This window comes from Falco punctatus (assembly GCF_963210335.1).
Source record: "Falco punctatus genome assembly, chromosome: 17".
Lineage (NCBI taxonomy): Eukaryota > Metazoa > Chordata > Aves > Falconiformes > Falconidae > Falco > Falco punctatus.
Genome location: NC_137597.1, coordinates 1,349,875 through 1,364,750, shown reverse-complemented (window position 1 = coordinate 1,364,750; position 14,876 = coordinate 1,349,875). Strand labels below are relative to the sequence as shown.

General features: G+C 48.0%; 1 protein-coding gene across 1 annotated transcript; it reads right to left on the bottom strand.

The window, feature by feature from the left end:
* Positions 1 to 12,464: 12,464 nt before the first annotated feature.
* Positions 12,465 to 14,820, bottom strand: RABIF (RAB interacting factor). Its single transcript, XM_080367490.1, has 2 exons — positions 14,609 to 14,820; positions 12,465 to 14,542 (listed from the first exon to the last, which is right to left on the bottom strand). The coding sequence occupies exons 1-2, from the start codon at positions 14,777 to 14,779 to the stop codon at positions 14,303 to 14,305; spliced, it is 411 nt and encodes a 136-aa protein (XP_080223616.1). The 5' UTR covers positions 14,780 to 14,820; the 3' UTR covers positions 12,465 to 14,302.
* Positions 14,821 to 14,876: the final 56 nt, after the last annotated feature.

The following is a 14,876-nucleotide window of genomic DNA, read 5'->3' as shown; positions in this document are numbered from 1 at the left end:
AGGCTGAGTCTATAGTCAGCTGGAACCAGCGGTGGGAAGTGACAAACCCCCTCACTCCTCCTAATCTCAAGGACATCATAACTGAAGCCTGCTAAGGATGCTTCTGCTGCTGTTATCGATTTCATTGTGATCATTTCAACAGAGTGTGGAAATTAAACCTATGTGGGTGCACACTCAGAATTACTGAAAGAAAAGAAAGGCGAAAGCTCTCCAAAAAGTAAGGATCAGAGGTTTGAGAGAGGAGGACAGAGAATGGAGGAAGGGGAAAAAAGACCCGCGAATAATGTACTTGTTTTTCCAAAGAATGATGCCAAATTTAATGAGTGGCTGAAAAACAGTTAAGATATAGAAGAGTACTAAGCTGTCTGTATTTAAAGAATTTGGCCATCTCCACGCCCCAGAGGGAGGCTGACTGGGGCTTGAGGGATGGTTGGGAGTGATCACACATACAAATACCTGTATCAAGAAGCAAGCTGCAATAGGATCTAGTTCCACCTGCTCCTGTTCCGTAAGCATACTGTGAGTATGAAACAGAAACCCTTTTTTGAACCATGAGCTGGGAAGCTAGGTCAGTTGACATCAGGGGACTACATACAGATTTGCAATTAGTTTTTTAAATATAAGTCTTCTCTGCTTTTACGTAATCTAATCCTCAACAAGCACAGACTATTTGCTTAGTGCTATCAAGTTGGTATACATTTGAAGAATCAACATTAAACTTCAAATAACCCCTGCTCCTGTTCCAGCCAGCCTCTTGTAATACGCACCAGTCAGCTCTGAGACCTGAAAGAACTTGTCTCTTTTTTCAGCTAGTTTGTTTTATACTAATTGCTCAGTCTAACTTTGCTGGGGTATGACCCTGGCTGCAAAGTCCTTTTAGCTCAGTCAGTCTCCTTAGTGAAGCTGTTTGGTAAAGACCAGGACAGACCTAGTTGTCTGAGAGGCAGAACTGAAATCTGCAGTTTTAGGTGCTCACGCTCAGGTGGGAGTGATCACACCTGAAGTGACCATGAGCCATCATAGCAATAACTAATGGGAAATGAAAGAGGAAAATAGCTACAATATTTTAGTTTCTTTTGTTCTTTTTGGAGAAAAAAAAATCATTTAACTGCCTTTTTTTCCTCCTGTTATCATCTGTTGTACTTTTCTCAGTTGGAAGCAAAAGCATCAGCACCACATGACTGATCAGACCTTTGCAAACCCAACTGTGGGAATCCTTTTCCTGCAGGATAGAGAAAATAGGCCAGATTGGATTTCATTCTTCCACATGTTGCAATTGTATGACAAATGTTTCAGTGCTCTCTCTTTTTTTTTTCTTTCCCACTCTCCTTTCTCCTTAAAGTCTCCCACTGTAGGCATCAGGTGAATCTGTGAGAATTTCATGTGTTCATTTAAAAAGATACATTTTGTGCTGCTTTTCCAAATTACTAAGGAAATCTTCAACCTATGAGCAAAGTTCAACCTAAGTTCTAAAACCTATGGAAAATAAGTGCCCACAATGATTATTTTACTTTTTTTTTTGTTTTAATCTCATGATTTTTAAACCATTCTTAGGAGTTTGAAAGACTTGATTCATGCTTTTAAAATTATATGACCTGAAATAACACTGACAATGCTCTGGCTGTAGTTACAACCATTCAGCTCTGCCAATGCAGTTTATCAGGGGGTCAGGCGCTGAATTGTCAGTGGTACAGAATCACACTGTAGTATTTTATTCTTCTTCAGAAACATTACAGGACCCTGAAACTAGAAGGGTCAGATGCCTTGCAAAAACAGAAAATTAGGACGGTATAATTTTGTCAGTGCAATGAGTACTCCTTTCAGTTTAGTTGAATCGGAGATTCAGGACAGGCTGGGGTGTTATAGTATGCCCTGGTCCAGCTTGAACTGAAGTTTTCACATACTTAACTATTGTGCTAATGACTTGGTTTGATTTGTCTTAACAGCTATTGGGAAATGGATTTTTGACATGTACCTCAGCTCTGAAAACTGGTGTTATCCTCGCTAATCTGGGTTTACCAGGACTGCTCCAGCTGGACGAGGTATTTGTCAGACTTCAGTGAGAAAATCAGGTTTTGATGCTACTTCGTCAAATTTCATGCAGCCTCTTGGGCAGCTGAAATCTGTTCTGTCATGCTGCAATAGCTGCCATAAAGCTTCACTCACTGGGCTTCAGCCCACTGTGAATCTCATGTGGTATAAAAAGACATCAAGATAGTGGGACCATGAAGCTGGCATTTCAAACTGAGTTTGCCTCAGTGCGCCTTTCCACAGTTGATGCACTAAGAAGTAACCCAGTCTTACAGGAGGTTATCTTGCTGTATACCCGGAAAAACATTCCTTGAGGACTGAAATGCATTTGATTTAGTCTGAGCAAACAATAATGTCAAGTCCAAGGGCTATCATGTACCCAGGATTTGTTGAACACATTCTCTTTTCCTACTGGAGATTATTTCTGCATGCAGTATGAGAATTTTTTACATTTGTCCAGGATTTCTCTGTGTCTGGTGATGCTATCAAGGCCCACAGAGCACAGACTTTGGCTGAGTACCATGTATTCAGTGAATATGATACTTTCAGAAAATGCTGGACTTGCTGTGTATTTGTGATACTCTGTTGCTGCACAGTGGGTCTGGGGATTCTTGAAGGGTTTGGACGAAATTTCTTTGAATGTACAACTACACAGCTCTTGTTTTCTGCTCTTAGACGTGTTGGACAAATAGTGTGTGCACATTTACTTCTATCAGTGAATTCCTAAAAATGTGACAGCCTTAACCCTGTGTCTGTCTGCTAACTACTTGTCTGTTCTGGGTTTGAGATGACCTGAGATTTCCATGCACGTTTTCTGGCACAGGTTGATGACAGCAATGTGCTGCATAGATTTCTGTGTTGTACTCACTCCTCCTTCCCAGGCCACAGAAGACTCGCCTGGGTGTGAGAACTGGTGAGTGTATCTGTACAGCTAGAGTAAAACGTTCAGATTTCATCAGTGAGGGGACAATGCTTTACCAGACTTCATTGTTTCAGTACTCAGGTTTAGCTCCTCCTTTCCTAGTGCAAATCTATTTCAAATATTCATCCTCACTCCTGTGCTCTTCACACTAGCTTTATATCTGGCTCCTTCCAGAGGTGTACAGCCCCTCTGACTGTTTCATAGCAGAGAGACTCTCCCTCCCAAATGGCTCCTTTATGAAGACCAGAAAACGAAATGCAGATGCCTGTTTGGACAATTCCTGCATAGTAAGAGGGTAGATGAGGGTGAGACTGGATGGGGACTCTGCATGTTCCTGGGCAGTGCAGTTTTTCCTGCTCTAGTTTAAGTCATACCCCGTGGCCACCAGCCTTACACCATGAGATGTTTCAGCCTGTTTCAGGCTAGGGTCAGGAGGGTGCGTAACCAGTGTGTGGGCCTTGTTCCTCAGTGACAGGTTTTATTCTGTGGATCTGAATGACTCTCCCAGTCTCTAACATAATTGATTTTATTAATTACTTTACATTCTAGATGCAAGATCTGGAGCTGACCATGGACATTGGCTGGGAGCTGGTGAAAGGACGTGGTGTGCTTGCAGCAGCTTACAGTAGAAAGTAGCATGTTGCAGCAGCCATCTCCTTAACATGGATTTCACCTTCTGTTATGGTGAATTGCATAACCCAGGTGAGCGGGGATGGATCCAGTCACTCCTCTCACCTCTCTCCCATTGCAGCGGGACATGGCTGTGGCCAGCTGCAGCCTTTGAGACTGCCTGCTCGTGGCTCCCTGTGCCCCTTGCCATCTGAAATCTTCTTTCTTAGCTCCCAGACACTAGTGTTACCCCATGTACTTTCGTTCTTTGGTCGCATTCTTTCCTCATCACTTCCCAAAATGAGCATCCAGGTTTTCTCTTGGTGAGGTCAGATTAAACAGCACCAGGAAAACACATGGCTGATGTCGGGTCAGCGCTGAGTTTCAGGGGCAGGGAAGGTGTAACGTAGTTAATCATTAGCAAACACGGCCCCTTCCCTTCCCGGCACAGGGCCCGCTGGGAGGTTATTGATCTGTCAGCAGTCTGCAGGGCCTCTGCTGAGGACAAGATGGAGTGGTGCCTTCCAAAGCAGGGATCGATTGCCTCGGCGTGTGCGCAGCAAGGGGGCTGTTGCAAGCGAAGGCCCATGTCCGTGCTGATCCTGGGTACATCTGCCACAGGCTGACACAGGAGCAATTAGTGCTGAGCTGAATGTGCCTTTGTGCTGGTGTGGTGTCCCACTTTGCATTGTTAATGCCTCCTGGCTGTTGTGATGGTGTGGCAGAGAACAAGAGGCAATTTTAGATAAATATGTTTTAATCCTGGGGTGACTATACACGAGGAAATTGCTAAGGACATAAATGTAACAAGAGTCACACTGGATCAGACATATGCCTGCTTAGCTCAGTGTTACTCCTCTTGTGACACAACAAATGCCTTGGGAATTATCTAGAAGAGGGTCAGTGTAACAGCATCGGGACTCCAGGATATTGTCCCCACGATCAGAAGAAAATTCCTGAACGACTAGCCTGTATTTTCTCATCCCAAGCTATCATCTGGCTACAGGGTTTTGCTTGCCTGGTTTGTCCTACCCTGCAGGAGGGGGCCTGGAAATCAGGACCATAAGTAACAATCAGTCAGCTGAAAGGAATGTGCTCGAGCTTGTAGGCCACAAACCTTGGGAGGACAAGGAGGGTGAACAGATAACAACAGACAGGATGAGTCAGGCCGAGAAAAGATAAGGGATGAGGAACAGATGGTGCCAAGGAGAAGTAACACGTTGCTGTTAATTGATGACTGTAAAAACTTACTTAGTAAGTGTCCTTTGTTTGTAGTTAACCAATTAGGGATTGCCTAGTATGTAATGCTTAGCTTAAAGAACCGATCTGTTTAAAGCGCGCAGCTTCTGAAAACATATGTAAACTCGTGATTGTGTACAATAAATTGACATTTGCTTGCATCAAGCTGCGTCCCGTCTCTCCATCGCAGCACTGCCCCATTCCCCACAGGTAGCTGAACACCTTGCCAGGGTCTGTGAAGGTAACACAGGGTCTCCTCCTGGATTTGGGAGCCTGTATTGTTACAGGAACAGGTGTTTTTTAGTGTTGGCAAGGAATTGCTTCCACAATTTCTTGACAGGGATCTTCAGTAATTAGGTTTTGGTTTAATCTTCCTTTGCAACACTGGTTGCAGTTCACTTGGGATCATCTGATCTGGGCTAATCCTTCTCCCGAAGACAGGCCTGACACTGCCTAGGACAGCTCGCTGTGGACTTTTATGGGGCCTTCTATTGCACAACCCTGACCTTTGGCTGTTGCAATACACACTCTCAGCTCTGCAGAGGCTGGAGAAAAGTTTGTGTCATCAAGTAAAGCAGCATCTTCGTTAGCCTTTTGGAGAGGTGGAAGGGCAAGAGATTTTGTTCTTTTTTCTCTCTGTAGACTGGGAAGGGAACAGGAGGTGAGGAAAACTGTTGTGTACAAAGCCTAGCTAGCAGGAATGAGGAAAAACTACTTTCCTGTGCTGTGTGATGAGCTTTTTAGTTGGTTTAGCACTGGCTGTGGTCACATACTGCCTAAACCAGCTCATCTGGCTGTTCCGGCGTGGATGTCACTTAGGGACTGCATTGTCAGTAGTCCACAGCTGCATGAGCAGACAGCACCATGTTCTTTTCTGCCTGAATGTATTGATATAAACTAAATGAATCATGAAAATCAATAGATGACAACCAGGATGGAACATTCTGTTTTGTTAGATTGGTTTAAAATCAGAAACCATTGCAGCTCTCTCTGTAGACCCCTCCCTGCCCCCGTGTCCAGGGCACAGAAGGGTCACCCCGTAGCAGAAGGTTTGTACACAGAATTCTGCTTCCTCAGCAAGTTGAGTATTAACAAGCCCTGCCCGGAAAGGGAGGCAAACCCAGCTCTGCCGTTAGGGCCGTGGGGGTAGGGCCCTGCAGAGGAACCGGCTGTGCAAGTGGAGGTGCACCCAGCTACCTGGGGTGCAGGGGTCTGAGTATGACACTGCAGCTCTTGTCACAAACCAGTTCATACCACTGGGCTTTGATTGCAGTGAAGATGTTTACCCCATCACACATACCTGTACATTTTATCTCAGCTGCAGGCAGCAAACAGAGGAACAATTTGGGGAGAATGTAGAACAGGTGGAAATGCTTAATCTACTGATCTCAAGCCAAATCTCCATGGGAGGACATGGATTCTCCATGAGGTTTGGGGAATGTTTGCTGGGTGCCAAGAAATCTCTTTCATTTAGAGCTGAAAGCTATCCAACTAGACAGGGCTGAATTAATTTCTGACCTAACCACTCCCTGTTCCTCATGGGCTGCAAACCCTTAAATATGGGAATAATGAGCGCAGGAGACATATCTAGAGTAGTTCGCACAAGGACAGGAATGATTCCTCTCCTGAACACTGAATATGCACTAGGCAGATCTCTAATTATGTGATTCTACCCTGTTTATACCCGCTCCTCCCCCTGCAGGGAGTGTCAAAATAAATGGAAGGATCTGCCTGAGTTGCCAGATTGGAAACCCAAAGGGGCTGGGCTTTCCTTTTGTTTTGTGAGATTTCCTATGTGATAGTCAGCGGAACTGCAGCAGAATGCATGTACACAGGAGATTAACATTTCACGAGAAAGTTTAATACCAGCATTCTCTACCTTGATCATTTGACTTTGTAACCTTAACGTGTTATTAGCATGGTTTGCTGTAGATAATCCTTAAATAAGATCCTGTTTTTAGTGGCCTTAAATACATTCCCTGGTTTTAAATCTTGCATTATTTGTTCTTCCAACTGTTTTAATCCTGCTCCTGCAAGCATAGACTTGACTACTTGCCCTATTATTTTGTTCCCTCCAAGTCCACATTGCAGGGGCTGCTTCTGTTCCCTGCTTGTTTTACATGCTACTTCAGCCCTGACTTTCACACAGTACTTCTTGCCTGTCTGCTTCCCTGCTGGTCTGCAGTGACAAACCTCCATTTGACCTTTGTCAAAGCTGAAAGTTTCTCCATCAAATCCACCTTTTTTTTTCTTTACTTTACAATCAAAAGGCCTTCTGAATTCAACTCACCTATTCACAGTGCCATCTCCGTATTGCAAGTTTGGTGTTGCTGTGCTGGTTGGTACTCCTCAGTCTCAATTATGTCACGCTTTGGTAGCTGTATTGCCTGTATTGGTTAAACCTCTTGCCCCAGCTTCTGTTTGTTACCTGGGAGTAAGAAATTTTGTGTCTTCTACGACTAACTTTTGGGTTAGATACTGAAAACGTACCTTGTCCTGCCCTGCTACAATAATTGGCCTCTTTTTGTGTGGGTAACTGAAATCACCCATTGGACTGGATCTCTCTCACTGTGAAGTTAGCCTTCTTCCCCTGGTCAAGCAGTAGCACTGCCAACCTGCTTTTTCTGATTTCCAGGGCCTGAACGTTCCTATCTGTACTGATTCTTTGCTGCATAGTCCTTTTGACCAAGAAACCAGTCAGCTGATGGTGCAGTTAGCGAGTGTGGCAAACAGTTTGCATCCTGTGCTGGTTTTGGCTGGGATAGAGTTAAGTCTCTTCACAGTAGCTTGGACAGGGCTGTGTTTTGGATTTGTGCTGAAAGCAGTGTTGATAACATGGGGATTTTTCAGCTGTTGCTGAGCAGCGCTTGCACACATCAAGGCCTCCTCTGCTCCTCACACTGCCCTGCCAGTGAGCAGGCTGCGGGTGCATGAGAAGTTGGAAGGGGACGCATAAGCATCGATTAAACCATAAACACCAATTAAACATCAGTTTAGCTGGATCAGCAGCACTATAACTCTGGCCTGGAAGGCAGGGGATACCAAGAAGTAGAGCAAGAGGGTCCCAGAAGACAGAAGCTGCAGTTTATGCTGTGTTGCTCTGAGTACGTGCAGCACTGGCACTGTGGCTTCACCTCTCCCCAAATCAGGTACAGGACAGCTGCACAGACATGGTCTTTTGGCGCTAGCATACTGGTTTTCCAGTAGAAATCCCCAAATCCCAGCCGGGGTCTGAAGTGAAAGGGTGGAACCAGATCCCTCTGAGTAGTGCTGCATTGTGGGGACCTTGTGGAGCATCAGCACCAGAGCCAGAGGACCTGTGGCTGCCAAGGGCACTGAGCCTCCAAATTTTTGCTGACGCCCACAGTAACATCCCTTACTCCTGGTTATTCCTTATGAAGGGAGGTTCCTCCCAGCAGAGTCTGAAGCTGCTCCTTTCTCCAAGCGTCTTTTTTTGCTCAGGAGTTGTGTCCTGTGTTTGCTGAGTCCTGGCACTTCTGACCTCCTACCCTTTTTGGTGCTAGCCCCTTGGACCTGCTACAGTTTGACACAGAGAACTGACTGCTTCTGCCTGTTTTAGAGAACAGGAGCCATGAACTGCTCCCTGCCCAGGAAAGCACAAGGCAGCACGTTCTTGATGCCACGTCCTTGTGCTCCATTGCCAGAGATTCCAAATTAACCAGAGATTCTGCAATGAGCTGCAGTCTGGATGCATTCCAGGCAGTGTGCAGAGCCAGCTGCTGGAGGAGGGGAAGGATACCTGTGCTGACACGGCTTTGCTTATTTTCCCTTGCTCTCAGGGCATCTCTTCCAGCTGCGTTTGACTCCTGGCAGCGCTCAGACAAGAGCACTCTGCCTCTGCACGTACAGCGATTAAGGCTAGCAACTGTAGCCCTTCCTCCCGGGGAATCCAGAGACTCCTGGAAGATAAGGAACATGAAAGGGGGAGCCGAAGCACAGCTGAGTATACACACACTCCCTGCTGGTTCCCCATCGAGGAGAAGGCATGGATGAACAAACACATTGGTGCAGGGAACTCCTAGTGCAGAGTCTCGCCCCAGGGATGTGTGGTTCCTATTGATGCCACAAACTGCCCTGAAAGCCTTCTAAAGGACAGGCTTTGCCTGCAGATCAGACCTGCCCTGCCAGACCAACACCCGCCAGGAATGCAGGCTGCTGGAAAAACCATCGCTCTGGCTGCTTTGCTGCGGCCTCCTCCGGTGGCTGAGCGGCAGCTGCTCGAGTCAGAACATGCCCCACTCGCCAGCCCCTCCGCCCGGCCTGCCGGGCTGGTCCAGCTGTGCCAAGGAGGGAAGGGCAACCCTGCATTTCTCCATGCAGAAGCTGTATCTGAATAGTTTGTATTTTAACCGAAGATGAAACGAAAGCCCCTGAAGTGACAAGGTGGTGATGATCAAGAGATACATCCTCTGCCATAAGCTGTTTCCACCCGTGTAGCACTCTCAGATTCAGACACGCAGCACTTAAAAAGCTGAATTGCAGCAACCCCTAGGTTGGACTGTGCTACTCTCAATTAAGTTTTAAGAAAGATGCAGAAAGAAACAATTTTTCCAGAGCCCACTTCCCCCTCTCAGGAGATGGAAGCGTTATTATCTCAGTGACCCGGGAACCTGATTACTCTTCCTCAGTGATTGCATTTAGGGAGCAAAGTACTTGATTTTGACTCTGTGCATGGTCAGATACTTTACAGACGTCAGTGCACTTCCCCTGAAGCACACTGCTGCGAAGATAACCTGGGCTTCTCTCACTCATCCGAGGGGTGCAGCCCCACAATTCACTCACTCTCATCTGGACCGCCAGGCTACCATCTCCCCCTTCTCTACCCTCACCAACACAAGGTCCAGCTGCACTTGTAAGAAAGCTGCACTTCAAGAACCTGGCTGAGTCTCAACTTGGTACAAAAGTACGTACACTGACATGCTTAGCAGGAATTATTGGTTAAAAGGAGCATAAAGCTAGCTTTTATCAAAGCCCTCATTTTCTCTTTGCACTTTTATGGCAAGTTCCACTCATCTGCTGTGGTTTTCTTCCATGTCCCCCAGCAGCTGCAAAATACTTGGTGGTTTAGTGTTCCTTTGATTCTAGAGTTTGGCCTTTATTAACCTGGCTTTGCGGGAGGCGGGGAAGCATTTCCCTGCACCATTTGTTGGAGGACCCTGAAGCTATTTCCTTTCTATTGTTTCCTTTCCTCCTACTTTTCTTGTTCCTGCCAGGGATTGTAATGTCAGGCATGTAAAATGACCTTCAGAGAATATTCATAATACATTTCAGATATTCCTCTGCTCCCAAACACCCACGCATTGAAGAAACTGCTTGTGCCGATACTGCTGTATCTGTTCATGCAGTGCAATAGTTCTGCTCTGTAGCAGTGGTGGTTTAGAGAAATAAGCAAGGCAAGAGACGTAGGAGGTGCAAGGCCAAAAATACCTCTCCTAGAAAAACTGGCCCTGTTTTTATGAATCCACAGCTCTTTTCTGAACTCTGCTGAGCTCCTTGTCTCCCTACATGGTGGCAGTGGGTTCAGGCGCACTGAGCTGCAGGTATTGCAGAGATCGTACCTTAAGCCCTCCTAGCTGCCTACGTGAGGACTAGCTGAACGGCAGAGCTCTAGAACACCGCAGGGAGGCAAACAGCAAAGTCCTCCTCCAAGCTATTACTTCAAAGCTCATATTGTCATAATTTCTTCTGTTAAGAGATCAGCAACCATGGAGAGACCTTGGGTGTTATCAGGCCCAGAAACCAAGACCTTTTTTACTGACTTGCAGAGCTGAGGAAAGAAAGTGCCATGAATTCCAGTCCCTGCTCCAAGCAACACTTACCTATTTCAGTGAAATGCACTTAATTTAGGGAAGGAAGAGCATGGATGTGACCTCTTCAGAAGGGTTGACTTCCAGCCGTTACCCAGGACGGATTCAGCTGACCTCACAGCCTCCTGCTGCCAAAAATGGGAAGCCCTTCACCCTGCCATTGCCTCCTGATTATCTCACACAGAGCTCAAACTCCCACGTTTCACCCCAGCAGCACAAGAAACAAAGCTTTAGACCAAGTTAGCAAATGGGACAGTCTCAGCAAAGGGTTCAGCGCCTGCCTTAAGGGAGAGATTTGGGTGGCAAAGGAAGCAGAGAAGTTCAGCGTCTACCTAAGCCCAGACCATAGTTTTGAGGCTGTGCACCAGTCTCAATACCTGAGCCGGAGTGGACCAAGACCTGTTTCTAACCATTCTAAATACATTTATATTTATGGTATATAAACACCTAACCAATACAAACAAGCTTAAATCCAGATTGGGAAGCAATTAGACAAAATGGTTATTACTGCCCAAATGCAGCACTAAGGCAAGGCCCCAGGTGCCAGAGGTTTTGTGCCCTGCTGTGCACAGGTCTCACCCACCTCGCTGGTGGGATCGGCTGGCACGAGGGGTGCAGGTTTGTTACTATACCCTCTCTTGGCAGTGCTACAGCTTAACGCAGAATGAGTCTTACCAGTAAAGTCTATGCAGCTATTTATGTAGAAGAATCAGTTTTCAAATTAATTTTAAAGTGACTTGCACGTGGAAATAAAGGTTTCTGCTCTGTCTTGTTGTTGATGATAAAGATGGGCTGCAAGATGTGCATTAACAGGTCTTACGTAAGCACTTCCCATACCTGAAGGTTGGCTTTTGTCTATCCTGTTCTTGGAAGTTCCTGCAGGCAACTGGAAAACTGTTTTTCAACATGCCAGCCAAAAAGCAGTGAAAAGATTATGTTTATTTTTGAGACTATCCAAATTTTTATTACTTCTCATTAATGCGAAAACTATTCAGTGCTTCATTAGATGCTCCCGAATTTGATGTTCCTGTCTGTTGCATAAATACAGACCTTCCCCCTAAGGCGAAGTTTGCTGACTGCAAACATTCTTCCTCTAAATCTCCATTAACATCACAGTGGAATTGCCTGGGCTCAAATTCCACAAAGTCATGCCGCTTTTTCCCTCTTCACCATTTTTTCCCCCCTCGTAATTCTCATGTCACCTCTTGGGGTATGAATTAGCCCAGGTGAGGGGCTTCTGAGCATCAGCAGCCAAATGCAGAGCTCTACTGCATGGCTGCCCCTTCACTAGCACCAGTCCCCTGCCTGCACTACTTGGGACATCAAGGGTGTTTCTCATGGCTTCTCCAAGCTGCAGGAAGCCAAGATCCTACCCGAGGTTGAAAGATTCTAAGATCTCACGGTATAAAAGTTTCCTCCTGTGAATATCCAACAGACTGTATATTTCTTAGCATTTCCACAACCTGTGTGATCCTACTTTATATTTAAGTTGGCAGAAACCAAACCTTGATCCCGTGGAGGATGCATCCATTCAGCACATCCCTCCTCTCACACTGAGGGGTAGGAGGCGCCTTCCTGACTCACCATCACTGAGCAACGCTGCACTGAAGCAGATTCAAGTCGCTGCCGTACTGGTGTGAAGACCCAAGGTCTCCCATCTCTCCAGGAAGTGTCCTGCTGAGTGGGAAAAGCTGCCACCACTACTTCAGCTCTGTCCCAGTCCCACCCACCAGCTTCTCCCCAGTATCAGGAATCCACATGTACCGTTTTTTTGAGAAGCGTCATTTACTCAGTGTTAATCAAGCTGATATCCACAAGCATGTTCTGCACAGTGGTGTCTTCAAAATGAATCTACTGTGCAGCACATTTTTATTTTAGTAACACGGACTATAATCTAAGTATTACAGGTCAAAACACATTCCCTAATAGACAATTTAAGTGAAAGTGTGAAATTAAAGTGACATGATCCCACTATTTTGTGTTGCCTGTGCAGAACCCAGCAAAGCTCTCCTGCCCTTCTCCATACACTTCTTTGATGAACTTGTTCCGTTACTGGGCTTAGGGCTAAAAGACAAGGGCAGGAGGAAAGCAGCAGTTTTCATGTCAAATGTGCACCTGACACATTTAGCGAGGACATAGCACAGGACTCACCTCCCACCCAGGCGAGAGCCTTAATCACCAGACCAGGGAGTTATGCCTCTTTCCATCCCATTAATAAATCTTCATCTGCCCACAGCAGAGGTTTCTGATACATCAGCCCCAGAGCAGCCAACATCTTGGTTGTTCTATTTCTACGCTAAGGCAGAGCCTTCAAATCTTAAAAGTGCAGGTGCTCAAGAAATGGAAAGGATTTGTTTCTTTCTCAGCCGCTGTCAGGATGCCTGTCTGGAAAATCTACTTGAGGCTGCACTTGCCTTACAGACTCCTGCCAGTAAAACTGTTTTAGCAGAGGAGCAAAGAAAAGGTCTCTCCCCCAGCCTTGTGACAGCAACACTGCTAATTGTTAAGTACAACCGATCTTGATTGTCATGGCAAATACAACTTCATCATCCCAGCGCCACGACAGTTGTGCCTTTACAGCTGCATTAGTACCAGAAGTGTTTTATTAGCCCAGTGAACCGATACGCCGCCTGCAGTGAGGCACGTCCTCTGTGACCCAAGGTGATATCTGTAAAGCCGCTGTATTATTCACACGGGAGTTTGCAAATGGAGAGTGCAAACTGGAAAACACAATTGCCAAAAGATAAATACAGTGAGAACCATGGCTGCTGCAGTCTCCCTTCGTTTTCAGTGAGAGTTGTGCCCATCTTTTAAAAAAGGCAGAGACAAAAACTGGACACAACGTGCACTGCTCCTACCACCTCTTACGGAGAAGAAACTCCTTCCTGACTTCTCTGTTTAATTCACACACGCCTGTCCTGATGTTCTTCAGCACTGAGACACGCTGCCACCGGGCACTGCTTGTCCAACGATTCAAACCCTTTTCAGGTTGGAATCTCTTCATTCTTGCTGCCTGGAAATACTATGATCTTGCACATTTACTTTATTTGCCACTCTATCAGCCTATGTTGTCTGCAGACTCTACCTGTATCTTATTTCCAAGTACTCAGTTAATAAAACTACATACAATGTTAGTTAAAATGCCTTACGTACGCTTTGGGTGCCATATACCCTCACAGAGCACAGCCGTCAGGCAGGATGAGGTCCTGGAGAAGCTAAATGGTTTGGGGCAGGGAACATTTCTTCTGAAAATCAAAAGCAGACACAGCCTAGAGCCCTGTAGCCACTTTGGCCATAGTTCAGACAAATTAAGCTGCCGCAGTGGTTCCGTGCAGCAGCCGTGCCCTCGCCGTGTCGGCTCTGCCTGCAGGAGCTGCCAGCACGTGTGCGGGCAGCCGGCACACGCGGCAGGCCGCCGGCAGCGGTGCCCGGAGCCTGTGGCCGAACTGTCCCGGCAGCCACGGGGACCCCCCAGCTGCAGCGTCCGTCCGCGCCGCCGTGGCCAGGGGCTGGCGGTGCCGGTCACTCCGTGGGTCTCGGCCACCGCGGGCCCAGCTGGGCCACCAGGCCGTAGGTCGGTCAAGCCACGGGGCAGCCAGGCCGCCGGTGGCCGGGGCCGAGGGGCGGCGGGGCCGCGGGGCTCCCGGCAGCGCTGCCCCAGCCCCAGCCCGGGTCACTCGTGGGCCACGCGCTCCAGCGCCACGTAGAAGCTGTCCTTGTCGTCCAGGCAGTGCCAGCCGATGGGCCCCGCCTCGCAGTCGGCGCACACCAGGAACTTGACGTTGCCCACGTCGCGGGTGAAGCCCACGTTCTCGAAGGAGAACATGTCGCGTACCAGCCAGTGCTCCCGCACCACGTCCCCGCCGCCGCCCGCCGCCGCCGCCGCCTTCTTCCTCATGGCGGGCAGGAGGAGCTGCGGGACACACAGCGTTACCGGCCCGCCCGGGCCCCGCGTCCCGCCCCCCCCGCGCCCCGGTACCTCGCGGTGGGCGAAGGTGGCGGCGCCGGGCAGCAGCACCCGCGAGCCGCAGCGCTGGCACAGCACCGCCTTCAGGTTCCGGCCCTGCGCGCACACCAGCCCGGCCGAGCCCGGCGCGGGGCACGGAGGGGGCGCCGCCGCCGGCTCCATCCCGGCACAGGCCGCCGCCATGGCCGCGCAGGCGCGCTAGGGGCTGCGCTAGGGGCTGCGCGGGGGGCGAGGCCGGGGCGGTGACGGGGGGCGGGGCCGGGGCGGTGACGGGGGGCGG

Excerpts from the sequence above, each read along its gene's own strand:
- RABIF (XM_080367490.1), bottom strand. The coding sequence starts at position 14,779 with ATGGCGGCGGCCTGTGCCGGGATGGAGCCGGCGGCGGCGCCCCCTCCG. Across the intron at positions 14,543-14,608 it reads CCACCTTCGCCCACCGCGAG|CTCCTCCTGCCCGCCATGAG; the intron begins GTACCGGGGCGC and ends TGTGTCCCGCAG.